Genomic DNA, 24,917 nt, shown 5'->3' with positions numbered 1-24,917 from the left:
TTTATTACAATTATGTTTATTTTTCTTCTTTTTCGATGTTTCTTTATTTTTCATTGATCCAATTAATCTTCAAAATAAAAATCGAAATAAGATTGATTGAATGTATCGATTCGAATATATTCATCTTCGAATAGTTCCATCTTTATTTTATTTTTTTTACTATTTACGAACATTAATGTCATACCTAATCCGATTGTAAAGCGTTGTGGTTATGTGTAAGAGAGGTATAACCTAACCATGTTTATATATTAATGCTTATATAAATAATATAAACATACGAAATAGTGATTCTATATCGTGCTTATAGTTCATATTTGCTTTGAAGTAATGCTACAATATAACATTATACACTACAATTAAAAGTCAGTGAACAATTTAATGTTTACATGTGATAATGGTTATAATATGTAATAGTTTACATTTATAAGTAATATGTTAATAAAACGATGATAATTCTTATCTTGTAAAGAATCTGTTTTATGTACGTAATAAAAATGTATGTACATATGTATATGAAATATAAATTGTACGAGTTAACCTTTTCCGAAAGTTTTGATATGTCTCTTTATTTATATTTCTTTTATCCATTATTTCTGAAAAAGGTTAAACGTTCTTTCAATGTATTATGTTAATAACTAACTATACTCAGCATTAATGTTTCATATTATAATATATATTTTATTAATATAAAATGTTGTCACATATATTGTAAGAAAAAAAGTTTATCAGTATTTATATCAATTTAGGAATAAATGGTTTATTAAAACGATGGAATATATAATTTTTCAAAATAATAGAATATTTAATTTTTTAAATATTAATTTTTTAAATGTTTCTTATTTTACTTGTGTTTACTTAACTTTTTATTTTTGAAGAATATTAAACATATTTTAAACATTATGTTAAACAATTAACTACACTCGATGCTAACAGTCTATGTTATCATTGAGTAAAGATGATATTATACGATATGTAATACACGAAATAATTCTTATCAGCATTTATAACTGTTTATAAGTGAGTAGCTCATTGAAAGAATAGTATAGATGGAAGAGTATAATATGTAAAACATGTCTTTTATCGATGTTCATGAAATTCAGATTTATGAGGACCAAGTTAAAGAACATGATATTTTAAAAAATATCATTACTACTCGTAACCAGGAAGATGCATTTTATATATTAGATCTTGGTATTATAATTAAAAAACATCAAGATTGGATCAAAAAAATGCCAAGAATTGTACCATACTACGGTAAGATTTTAAAGATATTTTTTTATTATATAACAATACAAGAATATTTTATAGAAAAATTTTATTGTCAGCTATAAAATGTAATCCAGATCCAATGGTGATTAAAGTTCTGGCAGCTATGAACGCGAGTTTTGATTGCGCATCAAAGGTGAATAATTTCATTTTTATATAAAACAATATTATATGTACTTAATTGTAATTTATAACAGCAAGAAATTCAAGAAGTTATACAATTGGGTATATCACCAGATAGAATAATTTTTGCAAATCCTACAAAGTGTCCGTCTCATATAGAATTTGCCAAAAGCGTAGGGGTTGATAAAATGACAATAGATGGTAAATTAGAACTTCTTAAAATTAAAAAATTGTTTCCTGAAGCAAAGTAAGTAAATTTTATCATGTATTTCCATATCAAGTAGATTATCTTACGTCATATATAATTCATATAATAATTAATACACATATCACTTTTGTTAGAATAATTATTCGCTTTCGATATGACAATAACTCTGTTTTTGATAAAAGTACTAAACTTGGAATTAAATTTGGATGCGATCCAGGTGTTGAAGCAAATAAATTAATACAATTTACAAAGGATTTAGGTTTAACTTTATATGGATTTAGCTTCCATGCTGGTAGTCCATGTAATGAAATCAATGCATATGTATGTGGAATTCAAATATGTATGCAACTGATTACTTTTGCTAAATCTATAGGATGTAAAGATATCAAGTTAATTGATATCGGTGGTGGTTTCCCTGGAGAAAGTGAATATCAAATTGACAAGGTCAATTCATTAATATGAAATTTAATATATACGAAATACATAAATAATTATCTTCTTATCTCGTTTAGCTTTCGCATATAATTAATGATGCAATCAAAGAAATAGATCCTACTATAGAAATTATAAGCGAACCAGGTAGATACTACGTAACAGCTGCATTTACTTTGGCTAGCTACTTACATTCTAAAAGAACTATATCTGAAGGAAATAGTTTGAAACAAATGTATTATATTAACTGCGGAGTTTATAGTGGGTTTATAGAAGAATTGTTGGATTTGAAATCACGTTGTCCAATCTCACTGTTCAATGTATATAAACAAAATATATTTAGAATTATTTTATTTATTTAAAAAATATATATACATCTATATATCATTGCAGCCTGTATCTGATAAAAAATATCCTTCTATTTTATGGGGACCGACTTGTGATTCCTACGATTGTATCGTTAAAGATGCATTATTGCCAGAATTTCAAATAGGAGATTGGCTTGTATGGAGCGATATGGGTGCATACACAACATCTCTAGCTTGTACATTTAATGGTTTTATGCCACCGGTAGTTTATCCATTTATTAGAAAAAGTCAATGGTTAATATAAATATTAGAAATGTCAATATTTTTGAAATATTACTATTTTTGATAATAATTTTACAATGTGAATATTTCTTTTCAGGCAAGATTTTTGTGCCATTATCAAACGTGACGAAAATAATTGATTATATATATATATATATATATATATATATATATATATATATATATATATAATATATTAGAAGAGATAATTTGAATCCCGATAGAGAATTATACTTAAAAAAAAAATAAAAGAATGTATCATATATTTACGAACTATGTTTGTCATATAAAAATTTAGAAATATATATCTCTTTTTATCTAATTACATTATTTATTCGGATTCGGCTATTTAGGCTATGTTGTATTATGAAAACAACTGTGATATTAAACAAAATTTGTTTAATCACTATATTGAACCAAACTATTTTTATTTACAACGATCGTTTTTTTCTTATTCGCTTTTATTCGAATTATTATATTTTATCTATCTTATATTCGAATATGGTTAAAGTATTTTGGAAAATTAATTCAAAGTCACGTGACCATTGTTAAGATGATAACCAATCACGTTTCAATCGCCATGTTGTTCCCATCATTGACGTCAAGATACTCAGCCTGTTTCATCATCCCATTTTTCACAATTTTCTTTAACAAACTATCATCCTTGTAAGTATGTTTAAATATAGTATTATTATTCCATTTTTATTCGAGTTGTGAATAATTCGTATATGAGTAATAAAAACGATCGGTAATTTCTAAACTACTTTTGCGATGATAACATAACCAATATTTTGGAATTATTACTCTTTTATATATTATATTTTTACGTTCATATTTATTATGTTTGTGTATCGTACATCGTATTAAAACATAATCACTATAGTTTAATATTATAATGATAGAATTTCAAAAAGAATTGTATGTTTAATTTGATCGATAATAAACAATTGTTAGTTCTGTTTCCCAAAGCGCTATAATATATCTCCATTGTTGTTATCGATAATGTTGTCCTTGATGATATTGTAAGACAGTTTACATAGTTTGAATGTTTTTGAATTGTAAGTAAAATTTTTATTTTTGTTAACTATTTCATTTGATTGTAGAAGTATCGATTTTGTTTGTTTATTTGTTTTATGTATATAAACAACGAAAAGAATATTTGAAAGTACGTGTGAAATTTAGAATATATTATAAATATCGATATTGTAATAATTATTAATTTATTAACAATTTTTTGTTTGTTATAATTAATGAATGTACACTTATATATTATATATCATTTTTTTAATGATCAAAGAATGAGTTCGTTTCCATATTATTTATGGGATTTTTCTTTGTTTAATTTTTTATGATTTCTATAAGCGTAATTCACTTTATATTCTTACTATTACATACTATACTATACTTATTATAATAATAGTATTATAATTATAATATTATAATAATAGTAAATGTGTGTGTATGTGTGTATTCAATTATTATTTTGGACAAAATTTTCGATGAAATCTTGTCTTTCTTCATAGATTTGTATATTAATAATTATATGTTAATTATATTTATTATATTTATATATCTTACTAAAATATAATCAATATGATTTAATATTATAATAATGATTTTTCAAGAAATCTTGTACATTTAATTTATGTAATACAAAATTTTTGAAGTATATATATATGCGTATATATGATTTTATTTAACATTATTACAGGTTATAAATAAATAAAGAGAAATGTTATCGTTTAATATTTAATGATCATGGATACTAATATATAAAAATCATTTAAAATTTAATTTTTAAGATACTATATAGTGTTGTAAATTAAATGAATTACTATTTTTCTATGAAAAAATAAAAGATAAAAATTGTTGAAATATGTTTATAATATTTCTGAAATTTATTTATTTATGAAGTTTTAGATAATTGAATTATTTATAATTGTTAATTTATATGTTGTCATTAATATATATATTCAATTTTTTCTTTAGTATATTAGAAATATTTAATGTTTATAGGTATAACAATTTTTATTTAGAACTAATATGTTAGTAAACTAATGATAATTCTTATATATAATAGATCTGTTTTATATAGATAATAAATATGTGTACACAAGCATGTAAAATGTAAATGGTGCAAGTTAATTTTCTGGAAGTTATATAAATATTTTTTATTACGTATTATCTTCCTTGTTATTTTTGAGGGATATCAAAAAAATTTATTTGCTCTTATGTCGCACTAAAAACTAATTACTTGATAGTAACAGCTCATTTTTTTTTCTTTTTTCTTTTCTTTTTTTTTCTTTTTCTCTCTCTCTCTCTTTTTTTTTTCTTTTTTTGAGTAAATATGAAATTTTATGATATACATAGAAAATGATACTTATTAGTGATATTATGAATGACTCAGTGGAACAATAGCATATACTAGAATATATATAAAAATGTCTTCTATTAATGTAAATGAAATTCAAATTTACGAGGACGAAATCAAAGAATATGACATTTTAAAAAAAATCATTACCACTTATGACCAAGAAGATGCATTTTATATATTAGATCTTGGTATTATAATGAAAAAGCATCAAGATTGGATTGAAAAAATGCCAAGAATTGTACCGTACTATGGTAAGATTTAAAAAATATTTTTTTTATTGTATAACGTTACAAGGATATAGAATAATAGAAGAATTTTACTATCAGCTGTAAAATGTAATTCTAATCCAATGGTGATTAAGCTTCTGGCAGCTATGAATGGGAGTTTTGACTGCGCATCGAAGGTACATAATTTTATTTTTACATAAAACAGTATTATATTTTCTTAATCGTAATTTATAATAGCAAGAAATTCAAGAAGTTATGCAGCTGGGTATATCGCCAGATAGAATAATCTTTGCTAATCCCACAAAGTGTCCGTCTCATATAATATTTGCTAAAAGTTTCGGTGTCAAAAAAATGACAGTAGATGGTAGATTAGAACTTCTTAAAATTAAAAGATTGTTTCCTGAAGCAAAGTATGTTAATTTTATTCCATATTCCTATACTACGTCGATTATCATACTTTGTATCAATAATTCATTCAAATATTATTTTTAATAGAATAATTATTCGCTTTCGATGCGACAGCAATTCTTTTGCTAAATACGTCAAACTTGGAATCAAATTTGGATGTGAACCGGTTGATGAAGCAAAAGAATTAATACAACTTGCAAAGGATCTAGATTTAGTGTTATATGGATTTAGTTTCCACGTTGGTAGCCCATGTAAAGAATTCGATGCATATATACGTGGAATTGAAGTATGTAAAGAATTAATTACTTTTGCAAAATCGATAAGATGCGAAGATATCAAGTTAATTGATATTGGAGGCGGTTTTCCTGGAGAAAGTGAATATCAAATCGATGAGGTCAGTTTATTAATATGAAATCTGTTGATATATTAATGAAATATATTAATAGTTATCTTCTTATTCTGCTTAGCTTTCATGTACAATTAATGATGCGATCAAAGAAATAGATCCTACTATAGAAATTATAAGCGAACCAGGTAGATACTACGTAACAGCTGCATTTACTTTGGCTGGCTATTTACATTCTAAGAGAACTGTATCTAATGGAAATAGTGTAAAACAGATGTATTATGTTAACTGCGGAGTTTATAGTGGGTTTATAGAAGAATTGTTGAATTTGAATTCACGTCACCCAATCTCTCTGTTCAAAGTATATAACTGATATATTATATTCAGAATTATTTTCTTTATTTTAGATATTTGTATATATATATATGTATAATATATATATATATATATATATATATATATATATATGTAATATATATATATATTACAAAAGGTAAATTTGTTGCAGCCTGTATCTGATAAAGAATATCTTTCTACGATATGGGGACCGACTTGTGATTCTTGTGATTGCATCATCAAAGATGTACTATTACCAGAATTTTATATAGGAGATTGGCTTGTTTGGAAAGACATGGGTGCATATACAACTTCTAGAGTTTGTGAATTTAATGGGTTTCTGCCGCCGATAGTTCATTCATTTATCAGAAAAAGTCAATGGTTAATTTAAATGTCTGAGATGTTTATTTCTCGAAATATTACGACTTTTTATAATAATCTGACATTATAAATATTTCTTTTCAGGAAAGATTTTTGTGCCATTACTAAATGTGATATAAATAATTGATTATATAGGACAGAATTGATGATCTTAATACCGATAAAAAATATATTTAAAATAAAATAATTGAATGTTCCTTGTATTAGAAACACTTATACGTCTACTATATTTGTTAGTTAAAAATTTAATTAAAAACGTATTTTATTTTATTTGACTATATTAGACACTCGAATTAAGCTATTGTATTATATTATATCGTTCATTCCAATGGACTATATTGTACTATGAAGATAATTGTAATTTTTTAAAAAACATTTTTAATTATTTCATACTTTTATTTTTATTTTTAATAAAGACTTTTTTCTTATGAACTATTATGTATTCAAATAGATTAAAAATATCTTCAAAAATCTATTTGATGATGTAGCTTGTCCGCTCCTAAGACCATAACGGATCATGTTTCAATCGCCATATTGTTTTTATCATCGGCATCATTATAATCAGCTATCCTGTTTCAGCATCTGATTTTTTAGTTTTTATTAATAAATTATTATCTTTGCAAATACGTTTATGCAAATATAATATTATTATTCGATTTTTATTCGAGTTTTGAATAATGCGTACCTGAGTAATAGAAAACGTTTTTTATCACAAATTAATTATATGTGTTAATTATAATTATTATCGTATTGAAATATAATCAGCATAATTTAATATTATAATAATGATTTTTCAAGAAAACATATTTATTTTATAAAATACAACATTTATTATTTCAAACAGTGTCCAATTTTGTGAAATAATGTTTGGTGTAAATTAAATGATGAAATGAAATTAAAAAATTTTTCTGTGATAAAATAAAAGATACAGATTATTGGTATATGTTAATAATATTTCTGAAAGATTTCCGGTATTTCAAATCATTTATACAATTTTAAAAAATTGAATCATTTATAGTTATTCATTTATATGTTGTTATTAATGTACATGTTCAAATTTTTTTTCGATTTATTGGATTTAATATTTATGAGTGTAACATTTTATATTTAGAAATAACATGTTAGTGGTCCAATGATAATTCTTATCTTGTATATAAAAAATCTGTTTTATATCGTTAATAAATATGTGTACATGAGCATGTAAAATATAAATGATACAAATTACTTTTTCGGAAAATTATAAATATTTCTTATTACGTATTATTTTACATTTTATTTTTGAAGGTCATTAAACAAATTTTCTTATGTAATGCTCTTACGTAATACTAGTATCTACTTCATGGTAATTGCTCTTAATTTTTTTGAGAGAACATGAAATTTTATCATATACATTATAGAGAAAGATGTTTATCAGTGGTAATACTAGTATATAAATGAATGGCTGATCGAAACAATGACATACACTGTAGAGTATATGTAAAACATGTCTTTTGTTAATGTCAATGAAATTCAAATTTACGAAGACGAGATCCAAGAATATGATATTTTAAAAGATATTATTACCACTTATAATCAAGAAGATGCATTTTATGTATTAGATCTCGGTATTATAATGAAAAAGCATCAAGATTGGATTAAAAAAATGCCAAGAATTGTACCGTACTATGGTAAGATTTAAAAAATATTTTTTTATCGTGTAACGTTACAAGGATATAGAATAATAGAAGAATTTTATTGCCAGCTGTAAAATGTAATCCTAATCCAATGGTGATTAAGCTTTTGGCAGATATGAACGCGTGTTTCGATTGCGCATCGAAGGTAAATAATTTTATTTTTATATAAAACAGTATCATATTTTTTTAATGGTAATTTTTAACAGCAAGAAATTCAAGAAGTTATGCAGTTGGGTATATCGCCGGATAGAATAATCTTTGCTAATCCCACAAAATGTCCGTCTCATATAATATTTGCTAAAAACAAAGGTGTTAAAAAAGTGGTAATAGATAACGAATTAGAACTCTTTAAAATTAAACAATATTTTCCCGAAGCAAAGTATGTAAATTTTATTCTCTATACCTAGATTACATCGATTATTTTACTTTGTACCAATGATTCATTCAAATATTATTTTTAAATAGAATAATTATTCGCTTCCGGTGCGATAGTAATTCCGATTCCATTAAATACGTCAAACTTGGAATCAAATTCGGATGTAATCCAGATGATGAAGCAAAAGAATTAATTAAACTTATAAAGAATCAAGGTTTAGTTTTACATGGATTTAGTTTTCACGTTGGTAGTCCATGTAAAGAATACAATGCGTATAAACGTGGAATTGAAATATGTAAGGAATTGATTACTTTTGCTAAATCGATAGGATGCGAAGATATCAAGTTAATTGATATTGGAGGGGGTTTTCCTGGAGAAAGTGGATATCAAATCGATGAGGTCAGTTTATTAATACGAAATTTGTTAATATATTTATGAAATATATTAATAGTTATCTTCTTATTCCGTTTAGGTTTCATATGCAATTAATGATGCGATCAAAGAAATAGATCCTGCTATAGAAATTATAAGCGAGCCAGGTAGATACTACGTAACAGCTGCATTTACTTTGGCTGGCTATTTACATTCTAAAAAAACTGTATCTAATGGAAATAGTCTAATACAGATGTATTATGTTAACTGCGGAGTTTATAGTGGGTTTATAGAAGAGTTGTTGAATTTGAATTCACGTCAACCGATCTCTCTGTACAATGTATGTAACTGATATATTATATCCACAATTATTTTCATAATTTTCAATACACTTGCACTTACATACACACCCCATACGCATGCACGCACGCATGCACGAATCTACATATGTATGTATGTATGTATGTATGTATGTATGTATGTATATATGTATGTATGTATTTATTACAAAAAATGAATTTGTTGCAGCCTGTTTTTGATAATAAATATCTTTCTACGATATGGGGACCGACTTGTGATTCCTGTGATTGCATCATCAAAGATGTATTATTACCAGAATTCTATGTAGGAGATTGGCTTATCTGGAAAAATATGGGTGCATATACAACTTCTAGAGTTTGTGAATTTAATGGGTTTCTGCCGCCGATAGTTCATTCATTTATCAGAAAAAGTCAATGGTTAATTTAAATATTTGAAATGTTTATTTTTCGAAATATTACAACTTTTTATAATAATCTGACATTATAAATATTTCTTTTCAGGAAAGATTTTTGTGCCATTACTAAATGTGACATAAATAATTGATTATATAGGACAGAATTGATGATCTTAATACCGATAAAAAATATATTTAAAAATGTTCCTTGTATTAATAACACTTATACGTCTACTATATTTGTTATTTAAAAATTAGCTAATACACATTATGTTTTGTGTATCGTTTAAATATAATCACAATAATTTAATATTATAATAATCAGATTTCAAAAAAACTAGTTCTCTTTGATTTGATAGATAATAAACAATTGTTAGTTCCATTTGCTAAAACTCTATAATTTATTTCTTCTGTTGTTATCAATACTATCGAGCTTGATAATATTCTACAACAGTTTTCAATTAATAATTTTTAATCATAAAACTTTCTTTGTCAGCTATTTAATTTTATGTCAGTAATACAATTTTATCTCCATTACTTGTTTTCGTGTTTCGTATGTAAAGAATGAAATAAGTACTTTAAAGTATTTGTAGAATTTCGAATATATTACAAATTCCGATACTGTAATAATTACTTATTTATTAACAATTTTTATTGATGTAATTTGCATTTATATCAATATTATACATTATTTTTTGAAAGATCAAAATACGAATTCATTTTGATACCTTATAAATTATAGGCTTCGATCAAATTTATAATCATTATATGATTTATTAAATTATCAGTGGTCTAAGGTCAGCAAAATTATGAGATCGTCAAGCTTCACTGAATCCAAAGTCTGCAAACGTAGAGGGTCAAATATGGCGGGTCGGCGTAAATAATCAGGAGATATGTGCGCAGAATCAAACGTTAGACTGTATTTTATCCATTTCTAGAAAATATTCGTGTAAAATAATATATAGAGCATAAGACTACACTATACCATAAGTCAGTAAACATGTATGTAATATCTCACTCTCACAGATACGTAGTCATAAATATATAAGAGCGTTAGGTCCTCACTCAGAAATCATTAATTGATTGGCTTGCAGGAAGATCGCACATAGTCTTTATCTCAGTCTTTGTATCCGAATTCCTTTGAAATAATTATCTCATTTTATTGAATTATATATCAGTGTAGAAAATAGTGTGCAATACGTGTTAAGAATATTACTTTTGGAATTACAATCATAATTATTACATTACAGTGCAACGATTTCGAAGGAAAGAAAACGTTTAGAGAATTATATTCTTTTTTTTCATAGTGAATGTAAAAGAAGTGGTAGTTGTTTTAATTAATTATATAGATAATTATGATTATCTGAATCTGGTTATTTAACCGAAGGCATTCATATTCAACAAGTATTTTATCTTGAAGCTCCATTGCAGCATCAACCGATTAAGAAAGGGAACTTTCCGTAAAACGGGAAAAAAAGAAGTTCTTCGGGAAAGTTAATTAAGGTACTTAATGATAAATAGAATGATAAGTATTTCATTAATCTCATTTCCGCGTAAAATTTTTCAATGACTAAAAGAAGGAAAGTTTAATTGTAACAAACGTATTAACGTTGAATATTTCTTCATCCTGCGTCATGCAATTCGCGACGTCACACATTTTAGATATAAATACAAATTACAAGTTAATTTTTCTGGAATTTAAAAATATTTCTTATTATTTTTGAGAGATATTAAAGAAACTTTCTTGCTGTTAATTATTTGATGGTAAGAGCTCTCTTTTTTATTAGTTAAATATAAAATTTTATAATATACATTACAGAAAACGAGCCTTATCAGTGGTAATATTGGTTTATCATTGGAATAATAAGCGTACAGTATATTTTAAACATGTCTTCTATTAATCTCGATGCAATTCACATTTACAAAGACGAGATCCAAGAATATGATATTTTAAAAGATATTATTACCACTTATAACCAAGAAGATGCATTTTATGTATTAGATCTCGGTATTATAATGAAAAAGCATCAAGATTGGATTAAAAAAATGCCAAGAATTGTACCGTACTATGGTAAGATTTAAAAAATATTTTTTTATCGTGTAACGTTACAAGGATATAGAATAATAGAAGAATTTTATTGCCAGCTGTAAAATGTAATCCTAATCCAATGGTGATTAAGCTTTTGGCAGATATGAACGCGTGTTTCGATTGCGCATCGAAGGTAAATAATTTTATTTTTATATAAAACAGTATCATATTTTTTTCATGGTAATTTTTAACAGCAAGAAATTCAAGAAGTTATGCAGTTGGGTATATCGCCGGATAGAATAATCTTTGCTAATCCCACAAAATGTCCGTCTCATATAATATTTGCTAAAAACAAAGGTGTTAAAAAAGTGGTAATAGATAACGAATTAGAACTCTTTAAAATTAAACAATATTTTCCCGAAGCAAAGTATGTAAATTTTATTCTCTATACCTAGATTACATTGATTATTTTACTTTGTACCAATGATTCATTCAAATATTATTTTTAAATAGAATAATTATTCGCTTCCGGTGCGATAGTAATTCCGATTCCATTAAATACGTCAAACTTGGAATCAAATTTGGATGTAATCCAGATGATGATGCAAAAGAATTAATTAAACTTACAAAGAATCAAGGTTTAGTTTTACATGGATTTAGTTTTCACGTTGGTAGTCCATGTAAAGAATACAATGCGTATAAACGCGGAATTGAAATATGTAAGGAATTGATTACTTTTGCTAAATCGACAGGATGCGAAGATATCAAGTTAATTGATATTGGAGGGGGTTTTCCTGGAGAAAGTGGATATCAAATCGATGAGGTCAGTTTATTAATACGAAATTTGTTAATATATTTATGAAATATATTAATAGTTATCTTCTTATTCCGTTTAGGTTTCATATATAATTAATGATGCGATCAAAGAAATAGATCCTACTATAAAAATTATAAGCGAACCAGGTAGATATTATGTAACATCTGCAGGCACTTTGGTTAGCTACTTACATTCTAAAAGAACTATATTTGACGGAAATAATTTAAGACAGATGTGTTATGTTAACTGCGGAGTTTATAGTGGGTTTATAGAAGAATTGTTGAATTTGAATTCACGTCAACCGATCTCTCTGTACAATGTATGTAACTGATATATTATATTCAGAATTATTTTCTTAATGTTCGATACACTTGCACTTACATATACATCCCATACACACGCACGCACGCATGCACGAATCTACATATGATTGTATATATGTATGTTTGTATGTATGTATGTATGTATATATTACAAAAGATAAATTTGTTGCAGCCTGTTTCTGATAAAGAATATCTTTCTACGATTTGGGGACCGACTTGTGATTCCTGTGACTGTATCATCAAAGATGTATTATTACCAGAATTTTATATAGGAGATTGGCTTGTTTGGAAGGATATGGGTGCATATGCAGCTTCTAGAGTTTGTGAATTTAATGGGTTTTCGAAACCGATAGTTTACCCATTTTTTAAAGAAAGTCAATGGTTAATATAAATATTTGAGATCTTAATTTTTTTTAATATTATAATTTTTTATAATAATCTTACATCATCAATTTTTCATTTCAGGAAAGATTTTCGTGCTAGTACAAAACAATTGAATTCGTGCCAATACAGAAAATATAATAGAATGTTCCTTGTATTAGTAATACTTATATGTTTACTATATTTAATATTTTAACATTTGCATATACAAATTTTAATTTATTCGACTATATTAGACACTTGGATTAAGCTATTTATTATATTATATCGTTCATTCGAATGGACTGTATTGTATTATAAAGATAAGTGTGATTCTTCAAAAAATATTTTTAACTATTTTCTCCTTTTTTTCTATTTTTAATATAGACTCTTTTCTTATGAACTATTATCTGTTGGAATGTAATTATCTCGCGTACAGTGATGTAGATACATAGTTTCTGTCTCAGTCTCTGTATCTGAATTCTGTTACAATAATTATCTTGTTTCTTTGAATTATATATCAGTCTAGGCTATAACGCGCGATACGCGATTAAAAATATTTTGTTTGGAATCACAATTATAATTATTATATTGCAGTGTGACGATTTTGTAGGAAAGGAAACTATATTCTTCTTAGAAAATTATATTGTTTCTTTATAGCGAATGTAAAAGGAATGATAATCCGTTTAATTAAATAAATAAATAAATATATATTTATATATATATATATATAATTATTGTTATCTGAATCTGGTTTAAGTATTTAACCAAAGACTTTCATCCCTAACAAATATTTTATCTCGAAGTTCTACTTTAATATTAATCGATTAGGAAAGGGGACTTCTCGCGTAATGGGAAAAAGGAAAGTTCTTCCCAAATGATAACGATAGACAGTGATATATTGAAACGATTACATCCTATAAACATCAAAATGATTAATTCCTCGACCTTTCTGTAATTATCTTCTGGTAATTATATTTGTATTCGAATTATTATAATATTGATATCTATATTCTTAATTTCGTACATATTTTAAAAGATTTATTTCATTGTTCCTATACATAAAAAACAAAATAAGTGAAACCGAAAAAATTAAACGATAAAATTAACTAACTGACAGAAATAAAAGTTTCACTTACGATTAAAAACTTTTCAAGCTATTAAAACTATCTTATAACATTATCAAGAACGACATTAGCGATAACAATAGTTGAAATAAATTATAGCGTTTTAACAAATAGAATCTAACGAATTAAACATACAATTTTTTTCTGAAATTTCATTATTATAATATTAAATTATTGTGATTATATTTTAATACAATATACGATATACAAATATAATAGATATGCATGTAATAATATACTATACATAAAAAAATAATAATTTTGAAATATTGATTTTGTTATTATGACTGTTGTTCAGAAATTACCAATCCTTTTTTATTACTCATCAATGAATTATGCATAATTCGAATAAAAATCAAATAACAATATTATATTTGCGTAAATATATTTGCAAAGATGATAATTTGTTAATAAAAACTGTAGAAAATCGAATACCGAAATAAAATGGCCGATTATTCTGATGCCGATGGTAAAAACAATATGGCGATTAAAATTGGTTATGGATCTTAGTATCGGACATGTTACATCATCAAATAGATTTTTAAAGATATTTTAATATGACGGTCAATTCACTAAGTGAATAATAATTCACTATATGATAATAAATTTGTTAAAAGCTTATAGTTTATAAAGTATTATTAAATAGAGCAAGATTAGATATACACAATTACATGGTGATATATAATTAATGATGCAGTCAAAGAAATAGATCCTACTATAAAAATTATAAGAGAACAAGATAGATACTATGTAACAGTTACTGTTACTTTAGTTGACTACTTACATTCTACAAGAAATATATCTCACGGAAATAATCTGAAACAGACGTATTACGTTAACTGTGGAGTTTATAATGGGTTTATACAAGAATCGTTGAACTTGAATTCACGTCATTCAATCTCTCTGTTTAATGTATGTAACTGATATATTATATCCAGAATTATTTTCTTAACTTTCAATACACTCATACTTACATATACATACTCGCACACATACATGAATCTATGTATGTATGTATTTATTACACAAAATTGATTTATTGCAGCTTGTTTCTGATAAAGAATATCTTTCTACGACATGGAGATGCGAATTGTGATTCCTGTGATTGCATCATCAAAAATGTATTATTACTAGAATTTCAAATAGAAAATTGCCTTGTATGGAGAAACAGATGTATATCAACTTCTAGAGTTTGTGAATTTAATGACCAATCTATTAGAAATTTACCAGAAAAAGTTAATCATTAATATAAATATTTGAGATCTTCATTCTTTAAAATATTATAATTTTTGATATTAATCTTACATTATAAATAAAGTAGTTTAAAATAGATGCAACGTAATTAATTGTATAGGTTAGAATGGATGATTTGAATTCCGATAAAAAATATATTTAAAAAATAATAAAAGAATGTTTTTTGTATTAGAAACATTTATATGTCTATTATATTTGTTATTTAAAAATTTGCTAATACATATTTTATTTGATCTGATTATATTATTCACTTGAATTAGGTTATTGTATTATATTATATTATTCCTTCGAATAAATTATATTATATTATGAAGATAATTGTGATTTTAAAAAAATATTTTGAATTATAATTTTTTTTTTCAATATTAATAAAAATATTAGATAATAATAATGTAAATATTTTTAATTATGTTATACCTTTTTCATTTTTAATAAATATTCTTCTTATGAACTATTATGTATTGGAATAGATTTAAAATATCTTCACAAATCTATTTGATATTGTAGTATGTCTGTATACTAAGATCATAACCAATCACGTTTCAATTACCATATTGCTTTATCATTAGTATCATAGTAGTCGGCCGTCCTGTTGTAGCATCCAATTTTCTACAATTTTCATTAACAAATTATCATCTTTGTAAGTATGTTTATGCAAATATAGTATTGTTATTCGATTTTTATTCAAGTTGTGAATAATTCATACATGAGTAATAGAAAGTAACTGGTAATTTCTAAACTATTTTTACGATGATAACATAACCTATTTCTTAGAATTATTACTTTTTATATATTATATTTTTACATATATATTTATTATGTTTGTGTATCGTTTATCGTATTGAAATATAACCACAATAATTTAATATTATAATAATAGGATTTCAAAAAGAATTGTATGTTTAATTTGAAAAGTGCTGTAATATATTTCCACTGCTGTTATAGATAATGTCGTTCTTGATGATATTCTAAGACAGTTTGCTATTTAATTTTATCATAAGATATCGATTCTATTTGTTTTTCTTTTTATGTATATAAAGGACGAAAAAAATATTTTAAAGTATGTATGGAATTAGAATATATTATAAATGTTGATATTGCAATAATTATTTATTTGTTAACAATTGTTGTCATTGTAATAATTACCGAATGTACATTTATATTTTATATATTATTTTATTAAAGATCAAAAGATAAGTTCGTTTGTATATTATTTATAGTATTTTTTTTGAATGCTTTTTTTTTATGGTTTCTGTAGGGATAATCCATTTTATATTATTACTATTATTACTATCATTGTTATAATAATAATATATAACATAATAATATAGTAAGTATATATACATATATATATTTGTATATGATATTAATTTATTATTTTTGACAACGCCTTCTTTTTTGTTTCAAATTTATATATTAATTATTATATGTGTCAATTATAATTATTATCGTATTGAAATATAATCTGTGTAATTTAATATTATAATAATGATTTTTCAGGAAATTGTATATTTATTTTATGAAATACAATATTTATTATTTCAAATAATGTACAGTTTTGTGAAATAATGATTGTTGTAAATTAAATAATGAAATAAAAGCTACAAATTTCATTATGATAAAATAAAAGATACAAATTGATAAAATATGTTCATAATATTTCTGGAAGATCTCTGGTATTTCAAATTATTTATATTATTTTATTATTTTTTGAATCTATTGGATATATTTAATGTTTACAGATATAACATTTTATATCTAGAAATAAAATGTTAATAATTCATTGATAATTCTTATTTTATATATAATAAATCTGTTTAAAATTTTGTAAAATCTATTTTATATAGCATGTAACTGTAAATGATATAATTTAATTTTTTTTAAAATTATATATATATTTATTATTACTTATTACTTTATATTTTATTTTTGAAGGTCTTTAAATGAATTTTCTTATGTAATGCTCATATGATATAACAATAACTATTTACTTAGTACTAATTACTCATAATTTTCTTGGGTAAATAAAATACATTGTAGAAAAGGAAGGATGCTTATCAGTAATAACACTAGCTTATAAATACGCGACTCGTTGAAACAATAACATATCTTGTAGTGTATGTTAAACATGTTTTCTATTAACGAAATGGAAATTTACGAGGATCAAATCAAAGAATATGATATTTTAAAGAAAATCATTACTACTGCTGATCAAGAAGATGCATTTTATATATTAGATCTTGGTATTATAATTAAAAAGCATCTAGATTGGATTAAAAAAATGCCAAGAGTTGTACCATACTATGGTAAAATTGTTTTAATATTTTTTATTATGTAACAAGAATATAGAGTAATAGAAGAATTTTATTATCAGCTGTAAAATGTAATTCTAATCCAATGGTGATCAAGCTTCTAGCAGCTATGAACGCGAATTTCGACTGCGCATCAAAGGTAAATAATTTTATTTTCATATAAAATAGTATTATATTTTCTTAATTGTAATTTATAATAGCAAGAAATTCAGGATGTTATGCAATTGGGTATTTTGCCAGATAGAATAATCTTTGCTAATCCCACAAAGTGTCCATCTCATATAAAATTTGCTAAAAATGTAGGTGTTGATAAGATGACAGTAGATGGTAAATTAGAACTTTTTAAAATTAAAAAATTGTTTCCTGAAGCAAAGTAAGTAAATTGTACCATGTAAAATTTTATATTATGACAATTATCTTGTGTTTTATTAGTAACTTATACGAATGTCTTCCTAATAGAATAATTATTCGCTTTCGATGCGATAGCAAATTTGTTTCTGCTGATTCTGTTAATCTTGGAATTAAATTTGGGTGTAATCCAGACGATGAAGCAAAAAAGTTAATACAACTTACAAAAGATCTAGGTTTAATTTTATATGGATTTAGTTTCCACGTTGGTAGCCCATGTAAAGAATTCAATGCGTATAAACATGGAATTGAAATATGTAAAGAATTGATTACTTTTGCTAAATCGATAGGATGCAAAGATATCAAGTTAATTGATATTGGAGGGGGTTTTCCTGGAGAAAGTGGAATTGAAATCAATGAGGTCAGTTTATTAATATGGAATCTGTTAATATATTTATAAAATATATTAATAGTTATTTTCTTATTCCGTGTAGCTTCCATGTATAATTAATGATGCGATCAAAGAAATAGATCCTACTATAGAAATTGTAAGTGAACCAGGTAGATACTATGTAACATCTGCTTTTACTTTAGCTGCGTATTTACATTCAAAAAAAACTATATGGGAGGAAAACAGTCCAAGACATATGTATTATATTAACTGCGGAGTATACAGTGGTTTTGTAGATGAATTGTTGAACTTGCATTCACGTCAACCAATTTCACTGTCCAATGTATATAACAACTATATTATATATAGAATTATTTTCTTTACTTTCAATATATATATGGATCTATTTATTGTAGAAAGACAATTTGTTACAGCCTGCATCTGATAAACAGTATCTTTCTACTATATGTGGTCCGACTTGTAATTCTTTTGATTGTATCATTAAAGATGTATTACTACCAGAATTTCACATAGGAGATTGGCTTGTATGGAGCAATATGGGTTCATATACAAATTCTATAAGTTTTGAATTTTGTGGGTATATGCCATTGGTAGTTCATCCATTTATCAGAAAAAGTCAATGGTTAATAGAAATATTCAAGATTTTGATATGAATATTATAAATTTTTATAATAATCTCACGTCGTAAATATTTTTTTTCAGGCAAGATTTTTGTGCCTTTACTAGATGTGATATAAATAATGGATTATAAACATTAACAATTGATTAGAATAAATAATATGAATTTCAATAAACGAATATATTTAAAAAATAATAAAGGTATATATTGTGCACTTATGAACTATATTTGTTATTTTAAAGTTTAGAAATACATATTTTATTTTACTTAATCGTATTATTCAGATTAATTTATATAGTATTATATTGTCAACAAAATCGTTATTTTCAGAAAAATATTTTTATATCATATGTAATTTCATACATATTACATTTATTACAATTATAGGCTTTTATATATTATAATGAGTTTAAAATAACTTAGAAAAATTATTAAAAATCACATATCCGTCGTTGAAATAATAATTGATCATATTTTAATTCCAATGTTTGTTGAAATATAATACGGTTTTCGATTTTTATTTGATTTCTGAATAATTCGTATATAGATAATATAAAAAAGTCGATAATTTTTGCATTACTATCATAATGATAACACAATAAAATTAATATATGGAAGAACAATTTTTAACTAGTTTTTTTTTATTATTTTACTTTTCACTTCTCTTTATAGTTTCAGTTATCTAATTCTTAATAAAAGTTAATATTGAAATACATGATACAATGTATTTAATTAAAACATATTGAAAACAATTTTTTTTATTTTATTCTATAATGCATTTTTTATATTTTAAATGCATTTTTCAATCGCTTATATTTATTATAAAATGTTGATTTAAGAGCATTAAATGTACGCATCATTGCTATTACATGTAGTTTAATGTGCAACTAATTAACACGTGGCATTGAAAGTGTCATTAAAAAATTTTATCTTAGTATAGAAACATTATATAACAATGTTCCATAGTATAAAAAATAATTGTTGCAAATTAGATATGAATAATTACTTCCTCTAGTAAAATAAAAAACATTGTTAAAATATGTTCATAATATTTTCAAATATCTTTAAAATTCCATTAAGAATAGGATCATTTATATTATAATTAATTTATATTATAATCACTATACATATCCAATTTTTTTTTTAATATTTAGAATATATTTAATGTTCACGTGTATAATAGTTTATGTTTATAAATCATATTTTAATAATCTTAATAAACCGATGATAATTTTTATTTTATATATAATAAATCTGTTTAATATAAATAATAAATATATACACATAAATACTACAAAATAATTTATCTGTAAACTATAAATTTTTTTTATCACTTCTTATTTTACGTCTTTTTTCTAAAAGATATTATATTCATTTTTCAAAGACATAATTTGCACTTGTATATCATATTGTTGCAATAAAATTTTATCTTGTACTATATAGAAAACAATATTGTAACTTATAAATAAGTGACTCAACAAAACAGTCTTTTGATGTAAAATATAATATATAAAATACGTTTTAATATGTAAAATATATTTTTTACTAATGTCAATGAAATTGGAATTTACAAGGACGATATAAAAGAATATTAGATTTAAAAAAAAAATCATTATTGGTCAAGAAAGTACATTTTATATATTAGATCTTGGTATTACAATGAAAAGGCATTTAGGTTGAATTAAAAAAATGCCAAGAATTGTACCATACTATGCTAAGATTTCTAAAATATTTTTTTATTGCGTAACATTATAAGAATATAGAATAATAGAAGAATTTTATTGTCAGCTATGAATGCGAGTTTCTATTTTGATATGCGCATTAAAGGTAAATAATTTCATTTTTATATAAGACAACATTATATGTTCTTAATCATAATTTATAACAATAACAAATTCAACAAGTTATGCAGTTAAGTATATCACCAGATTATTTACATTATTCACTTGAATTAGGCTATTGTATTATATTATATCATTTATTAGGATAGACTGTATTGTATTATGAAGACAATTGTGATTTAAAAAAAGGATACTTTAAATTATAATTTTTTTTAGATATTAATAAAAATATTAAATAATAATAATAAAAATATTTGTAATTATTTCAAATTTTTTTTTTATTTTTAATAAAGACAATTTTCTTATGAACTATTATGTATTGGAATAGATTTAAAATATTTTCAAAAATCTATTTGACATTGTAGTATGTCCGCTACTAAAATCATAACCAATCACGTGTCAATCGCCATATTGTTTTCATCAACGGTATCAGAATGGTTCGTCGTATTTTAGCATCCAATTTTCTAGTTTTAATTAACATATTATCATCTTTGTAAGTATGTTTATGCAAATATAGTATTGTTATTCGATTTTTATTCGAGTTGTGAATAATTCGTAGATGAGTAATAGAAAATAACTGATAATTTCTAACTACTTTTACGATGATAACATAACCACTATTTTAGAATTATTACTTTTTATATATTATATTTTTATATGCATATCTATTATGTCTATGTATCGTTTATCGTATTGAGATATAACCACAATAATTTAATATTATAATAATAAAATTTCAAAAAGAATTGTATGTTTAATTTAATCGATAATAAACAATTATTAGTTCTGTTTACTAAAGTGCTATAATTATTTCCACTGTTGTTATCGATAATGTCGTCCTTGATGATATTCTAAGACAGTTTGCTATTTAATTTTATCATAAGATATCGATTCTATTTGTTTTTCTTTTTATGTATATAAAGGACGAAAAAAATATTTTAAAGTATGTATGGAATTAGAATATATTATAAATGTTGATATTGCAATAATTATTTATTTGTTAACAATTGTTGTCATTGTAATAATTACCGAATGTACATTTATATTTTATATATTATTTTATTAAAGATCAAAAGATAAGTTCGTTTGTATATTATTTATAGTATTTTTTTCGAATGCTTTTTTTTATGGTTTCTGTAGGGATAATCCATTTTATATTATTACTATTATTACTATCATTGTTATAATAATAATATATAACATAATAATATAGTAAGTATATATACATATATATATTTGTATATAATATTAATTTATTATTTTTGACAATGCCTTCTTTTTTGTTTCAAATTTATATATTAATTATTATATGTGTCAATTATAATTATTATCGTATTGAAATATAATCTGTGTAATTTAATATTATAATAATGATTTTTCAGGAAATTGTATATTTATTTTATGAAATACAATATTTATTATTTCAAATAATGTACAGTTTTGTGAAATAATGATTGCTGTAAATTAAATAATGAAATAAAAGCTACAAATTTCATTATGATAAAATAAAAGATACAAATTGATAAAATATGTTCATAATATTTCTGGAAGATCTCTGGTATTTCAAATTATTTATATGATTTTAGAAAATCAAATCATTTATAGTTATTAATTTATATATTGTCATTAATGTTTATGTTCAATTTTTTTCTGAATCTATCGGATATATTTAATGTTTATGGGTATGACATTTTATATCTAGAAATAAAATATTAATAATTCAATGATAATGCTTATTTTATATATAATGAATTTGTTTTATATTCATAATAAATATGTGTACGTAAGTATATAAAATATAAATGATATAATTCAATTAAAAAAAAAAAATGATATATTTGTTATTATTTATTATTTTACGTTTTATTTTTGAAGGTCATTAAACAAGTTTTGTTATGTAATGTCTTTACATCACACCGGTAATTATCTACTTGATGGTAATTGCTTCTAATTTTGTCGACAAAATATGAAATTTTATCATATACATTATAGAAAATAATGCTGATCAGTGATAATACTAGTATATAAATGAATGGATTGAAACAGTGAAATATTGTAGAGTATATGTAAAACATGATTTCCTTTAATGTCAATGAAATTCAAATTTACGAGGATAAGTTCAAAGACTATGACATTTTAAAAAATGTCATTACTACACGTGATCAAGAAGATGCATTTTATATATTAGATCTTGGTATTATAATGAAACAGCATCAAGAATGGATTAAAAAAATGCCAAGAATTGTACCATATTATGGTAAAATTTCTAAAATATTTTTTATTGTGTAACGTTATAAGAATATAGAATAATAGAAAAATTTTATTATCAGCTGTAAAATGTAATCCTAATCTAATGGTAATAAAGGTTCTGGCAGCTATGAATGCGAACTTCGATTGCGCATCAAAGGTACATAATTTTATTTTTATATAAAACATTTATTTTTATATAAAACAGTATCATTATTAATCGTAATTTGTAACAGCAAGAAATTCAACAAATTATACAGTTGGGTATATCACCAGATAGAATAATCTTTGCAAATCCCACAAAGTGTCCGTCTCATATAAAATTTGCTAAAAGTCTAGGTGTCAAGAAAATGACAGTAGATGGCAAGTTAGAACTTTTTAAAATTAAAGAATTGTTTCCTGAAGCAAAGTATGTAAATTTTATTCCATGTTTCTATATTATGTCGATTATCTTACTTTGTATCACTAATTTATTCAAATATTATTTTTAATAGAATAGTTATTCGCTTCCGATGCGATAGCAATTCTTTTGCTAAATATATCAATCTTGGAATCAAATATGGATGTGAACCAGGTGATGAAGCAAAAGAATTAATACAACTTGCAAAGGATCTAGATTTAATTTTATATGGATTTAGTTTCCACGTTGGTAGCCCATGTAGAGAATTCAATGCGTATAAACGTGGAATTGAAATATGTAAGGACTTGATTACTTTTGCTAAATCGATAGGATGCGAAGATATCAAGTTAATTGATATTGGAGGGGGTTTTCCTGGAGAAAGTGGAATTGAAATCGAGGAGGTCAGTTTATTAATATGAAATCTGTTGATATATTAATGAAATATATTAATAGTTATCTTCTTATTCTGCTTAGCTTTCATGTATAATTAATGATGCGATCAAAGAAATAGATCCTACTATAGAAATTATAAGCGAACCAGGTAGATACTACGTAACAGCTGCATTTACTTTGGCTGGCTATTTACATTCTAAGAGAACTGTATCTAATGGAAATAGTGTAAAACAGATGTATTATATTAATTGTGGAGTTTATACTGGGTTTATAGAAGAATTGTGTAATTTGAAATCACGTCATCCAAATTCACTGTTCAATGTATATTATTAATATAATATATTCATAATTATTTTATTTATTATATATATTATTAAAAGTAAATTTATTGCAGCCTATATCTAACAAAAAGTTTTCTTCCACTTTATGGGGACCAACTCTTGATTCCTTTGATTGTATCATCAAAGATGTATTACTTCCAGAATATGAAATAGGAGATTGGCTTGTATGGAGCGACATGGGTGCATATGGAACTTCTATAGTTAGTAAATTTAATGGATTCATGCCACCAGAAATTCTTCCATTTATCAGAAAAAGTCAATGGTTAA

General features: G+C 24.1%; 5 protein-coding genes across 11 annotated transcripts in view; all 5 read left to right on the top strand.

Annotated features, from left to right (window-relative positions):
• Positions 1-1,023: 1,023 nt before the first annotated feature.
• On the top strand, positions 1,024-2,801 carry LOC127072434 (ornithine decarboxylase 1-like). Of its 5 annotated transcripts, none has more exons than XR_007785424.1 (7): positions 1,024-1,254; positions 1,326-1,402; positions 1,464-1,636; positions 1,732-2,041; positions 2,110-2,349; positions 2,496-2,631; positions 2,717-2,801. XR_007785424.1 is itself a non-coding variant. In XM_051012863.1 (7 exons), exons 1-7 carry the CDS (start codon positions 1,071-1,073, stop codon positions 2,757-2,759), a joined length of 1,236 nt encoding a protein of 411 aa, XP_050868820.1. In that variant the 5' UTR covers positions 1,024-1,070; the 3' UTR covers positions 2,760-2,801. The 5 variants fall into 5 exon arrangements, 3 of the variants coding, with proteins under 3 accessions (XP_050868820.1, XP_050868822.1, XP_050868823.1); XR_007785425.1 differs by having other exon boundaries at positions 2,496-2,599; positions 2,717-2,779; XM_051012863.1 differs by having other exon boundaries at positions 2,423-2,631.
• LOC127072435 (ornithine decarboxylase-like) lies at positions 2,793-7,533 on the top strand. The gene is made up of 8 exons (XM_051012867.1): positions 2,793-3,285; positions 4,990-5,244; positions 5,320-5,396; positions 5,458-5,630; positions 5,716-6,022; positions 6,096-6,335; positions 6,483-6,691; positions 6,776-7,533. Exons 2-8 carry the CDS (start codon positions 5,061-5,063, stop codon positions 6,816-6,818), a joined length of 1,233 nt encoding a protein of 410 aa, XP_050868824.1. The 5' UTR covers positions 2,793-3,285; positions 4,990-5,060; the 3' UTR covers positions 6,819-7,533.
• Positions 7,534-7,963: 430 nt separating this feature from the next.
• The window catches only part of LOC127072432 (ornithine decarboxylase 2-like), a 17,172-nt gene continuing 218 nt past the window's right edge, over positions 7,964-24,917 (top strand). Inside the window, exons 1-6 of one of the 2 annotated variants that reach the window (XM_051012859.1) lie at positions 7,964-8,358; positions 8,433-8,509; positions 8,571-8,743; positions 8,830-9,139; positions 9,213-9,452; positions 9,641-9,849. In XM_051012859.1, the coding sequence (XP_050868816.1) occupies positions 8,175-8,358; positions 8,433-8,509; positions 8,571-8,743; positions 8,830-9,139; positions 9,213-9,452; positions 9,641-9,849 (1,193 nt within the window). In that variant the 5' untranslated portion in view covers positions 7,964-8,174. Of the gene's footprint in view, positions 8,359-8,432; positions 8,510-8,570; positions 8,744-8,829; positions 9,140-9,212; positions 9,453-9,640; positions 9,850-23,143; positions 23,527-23,599; positions 23,677-23,752; positions 23,926-24,010; positions 24,318-24,390; positions 24,631-24,703; positions 24,913-24,917 lie in introns of those variants that run through there. The other variant, XM_051012860.1, reaches the window with a different exon arrangement.
• LOC127072431 (ornithine decarboxylase 2-like) lies at positions 10,681-14,049 on the top strand. Its single transcript, XM_051012858.1, has 8 exons — positions 10,681-11,330; positions 11,647-11,898; positions 11,973-12,049; positions 12,111-12,283; positions 12,370-12,679; positions 12,753-12,992; positions 13,169-13,377; positions 13,462-14,049. Exons 2-8 carry the CDS (start codon positions 11,715-11,717, stop codon positions 13,571-13,573), a joined length of 1,305 nt encoding a protein of 434 aa, XP_050868815.1. The 5' UTR covers positions 10,681-11,330; positions 11,647-11,714; the 3' UTR covers positions 13,574-14,049.
• LOC127072433 (ornithine decarboxylase-like) lies at positions 17,695-19,699 on the top strand. 2 transcript variants are annotated; one of them, XM_051012862.1, is made up of 7 exons: positions 17,695-18,043; positions 18,112-18,188; positions 18,250-18,422; positions 18,509-18,818; positions 18,892-18,945; positions 19,223-19,431; positions 19,512-19,699. In XM_051012862.1, the coding sequence occupies exons 1-7, from the start codon at positions 17,857-17,859 to the stop codon at positions 19,558-19,560; spliced, it is 1,059 nt and encodes a 352-aa protein (XP_050868819.1). In that variant the 5' UTR covers positions 17,695-17,856; the 3' UTR covers positions 19,561-19,699. The 2 variants fall into 2 exon arrangements, with proteins under 2 accessions (XP_050868819.1, XP_050868818.1); XM_051012861.1 differs by having other exon boundaries at positions 17,702-18,043; positions 18,892-19,131.

The sequence above is a fragment of the Vespula vulgaris genome, chromosome 25 (assembly GCF_905475345.1).
Source record: "Vespula vulgaris chromosome 25, iyVesVulg1.1, whole genome shotgun sequence".
Classification (NCBI taxonomy): domain Eukaryota; kingdom Metazoa; phylum Arthropoda; class Insecta; order Hymenoptera; family Vespidae; genus Vespula; species Vespula vulgaris.
This window is presented reverse-complemented; position numbering and strand designations above follow the sequence as displayed.

Bases quoted from the DNA above. Each gene is read 5' to 3' on its own strand.
- LOC127072431 (XM_051012858.1), top strand. From the start codon at position 11,715: ATGTCTTCTATTAATCTCGATGCAATTCACATTTACAAAGACGAGATC. The intron at 12,050-12,110 runs GTAAATAATTTT...AATTTTTAACAG, and splicing joins GTTTCGATTGCGCATCGAAG to CAAGAAATTCAAGAAGTTAT. The intron at 12,680-12,752 runs GTCAGTTTATTA...TATTCCGTTTAG, and splicing joins GTGGATATCAAATCGATGAG to GTTTCATATATAATTAATGA.
- LOC127072435 (XM_051012867.1), top strand. From the start codon at position 5,061: ATGTCTTCTATTAATGTAAATGAAATTCAAATTTACGAGGACGAAATC. The intron at 5,245-5,319 runs GTAAGATTTAAA...TTTTACTATCAG, and splicing joins AAGAATTGTACCGTACTATG to CTGTAAAATGTAATTCTAAT. The intron at 6,336-6,482 runs GTATATAACTGA...AATTTGTTGCAG, and splicing joins ACCCAATCTCTCTGTTCAAA to CCTGTATCTGATAAAGAATA.
- LOC127072433 (XM_051012861.1), top strand. From the start codon at position 17,857: ATGTTAAACATGTTTTCTATTAACGAAATGGAAATTTACGAGGATCAA. The intron at 19,132-19,222 runs GTATATAACAAC...AATTTGTTACAG, and splicing joins AACCAATTTCACTGTCCAAT to CCTGCATCTGATAAACAGTA. The intron at 19,432-19,511 runs GTTAATAGAAAT...ATTTTTTTTCAG, and splicing joins TTTATCAGAAAAAGTCAATG to GCAAGATTTTTGTGCCTTTA.
- LOC127072434 (XM_051012863.1), top strand. From the start codon at position 1,071: ATGTCTTTTATCGATGTTCATGAAATTCAGATTTATGAGGACCAAGTT. The intron at 2,042-2,109 runs GTCAATTCATTA...TATCTCGTTTAG, and splicing joins GTGAATATCAAATTGACAAG to CTTTCGCATATAATTAATGA. The intron at 2,350-2,422 runs GTATATAAACAA...ATATCATTGCAG, and splicing joins GTCCAATCTCACTGTTCAAT to CCTGTATCTGATAAAAAATA.